The 1,737-nt window shown below is 33.2% G+C and overlaps 1 protein-coding gene across 1 annotated transcript in view; it reads right to left on the minus strand.

The window, feature by feature from the left end:
• Positions 1-13: 13 nt before the first annotated feature.
• Positions 14-1,737, minus strand: part of LOC106474662 (zinc finger protein 271-like) — a 3,415-nt gene continuing 1,691 nt past the window's right edge. Inside the window, exon 2 of the mRNA XM_013935355.2 lies at positions 14-1,733. Within this exon, the coding sequence (XP_013790809.1) occupies positions 655-1,733 (1,079 nt within the window). The 3' untranslated portion in view covers positions 14-654. The remainder of the gene's footprint in view (positions 1,734-1,737) is intronic.

Consider the following 1,737-nt stretch of genomic DNA (forward strand, 5'->3'; position numbering starts at 1 on the left):
ATCACTTTTCACATAACAATTTCTTTCTTTCCATAAACTTCACAACTGTATGATTTACTTCAGATGTCAATAATAAGATGTCTTTCTACATGATAAGACTATTTATTTCTCGGTTACAAACACTACGACTGAATCATTTCTCCTAGTGTGCCATCACGTATCTTTTTAAGCTATCATTAGACATACTACACATTGGATTTTTTTTCTTTAGTGTGGATCTTTTTGGTGTATTTTTAATTAATATCTTGTTATAAATTTTTTATTACACAATATATAATTGTATCAACTCCACAATATGTTATAATTGCTATGTTTTATTAAGTCACACATTTTTTACGACACACCAAACACCTATACAACCCATATTACAACTTTTATTTCAACAGATTATACAAATATATCATTTTTCATAAGTATGAACCTTCTGATGACTTTTTAAAATGATTACTTCTTCCAAACTCCTTGTCACACAATACATTTCTTTCAAGTGAGTACTTATTGATATATTTTTAAGTTTTTTTTCTTCTAAACTCTTTTTACATACTGAACAAATGTGTAGTCTTTTCCAAACTGTGTATTCTTTGATGCATTTCAAGTTGACCTTTACTAATAAATTATTTACCACACGCTACACAACTATATCGTTTCTCTAAGTTATGCCACATGCATAGTGTTGTGTAGATGAGTTCTTTTATGTCTGTTTAGGTGAGTACTCCTTCCAAACTCCTTGCCACACACTTCACATCTATATGGTTTTTCTCCAGTGTGTATTCGCTGATGGATTTTTAGGTCACTTTTCCTTCCAAATTCTCTCCTACACACAACACAACTATGTGGCTTCTCCCCAGTGTGTATCATTAGATGAATTTTTAAGTGACTATTTGTTCCAAACTTTTTGCTACACACTAAACAGCTGTATGGTTTTTCTCCAGTGTGCATTCTCCTGTGGGCTTTTAGATGACTATTTCTTCCAAATTCTTTTCCACATTCTAAGCAGATATAAGGTTTCTCCCCAGTGTGTGTCCTATTATGTTTATTTAGGTCACTATTGCTTCGAAATTCCTTCCCGCACACTTCACAACTGTACGGTTTCTCTCCAGTATGCACCCTCTCATGTACATCAAGTTGATTTTTATTGCCAAATTTTTTGCCACACACTAAGCAGATGTAAGGTTTCTCTCCAGTGTGTATCCTATTATGTTTTTTTAGGTCACTATTATTTCCAAATTCTTTGCCACATATTACACAACTGTGTTCTTTTTCACCAGTGTGAATTTTTTTATGTCCATTTAGATTACTACTACTTCCAAACTCTTTACCACACACTGCACACCTATACGGTTTCTCTCCAGTATGTATACGCTGATGTATTTTCAGGTCACTTTTTCTTCCAAATTCTTTCTTGCATACTTCACAAATATATGGTTTTTCACCAGTGTGTATCCTCAGATGTATTTTCAAGTGACTATTTGTTCTAAATTCTTTGCCACACACTGAACAACTGTATTGTTGATCAGAAGAGTGAATTTTTTCATGTCTGTTTAGGTTACTAATCCTTCCAAATTCTTTGCCACACACCACACACCTATATAATTCCTCTCCTGTTTGTACACTTTGAAGTATTTTTAGGTCACTATTTTTTTCAAATGTTTTATCACATGCGACACAGCCATACTGTTTCTTCCCAGTGTGAAACCTCTGATTTATTTCAAGTTTATCCTTGCAGTCACCTTCTTC

This window comes from Limulus polyphemus, unplaced genomic scaffold (genome assembly GCF_000517525.1).
Source record: "Limulus polyphemus unplaced genomic scaffold, Limulus_polyphemus-2.1.2 Scaffold7497, whole genome shotgun sequence".
Classification (NCBI taxonomy): Eukaryota; Metazoa; Arthropoda; class Merostomata; order Xiphosura; family Limulidae; genus Limulus; species Limulus polyphemus.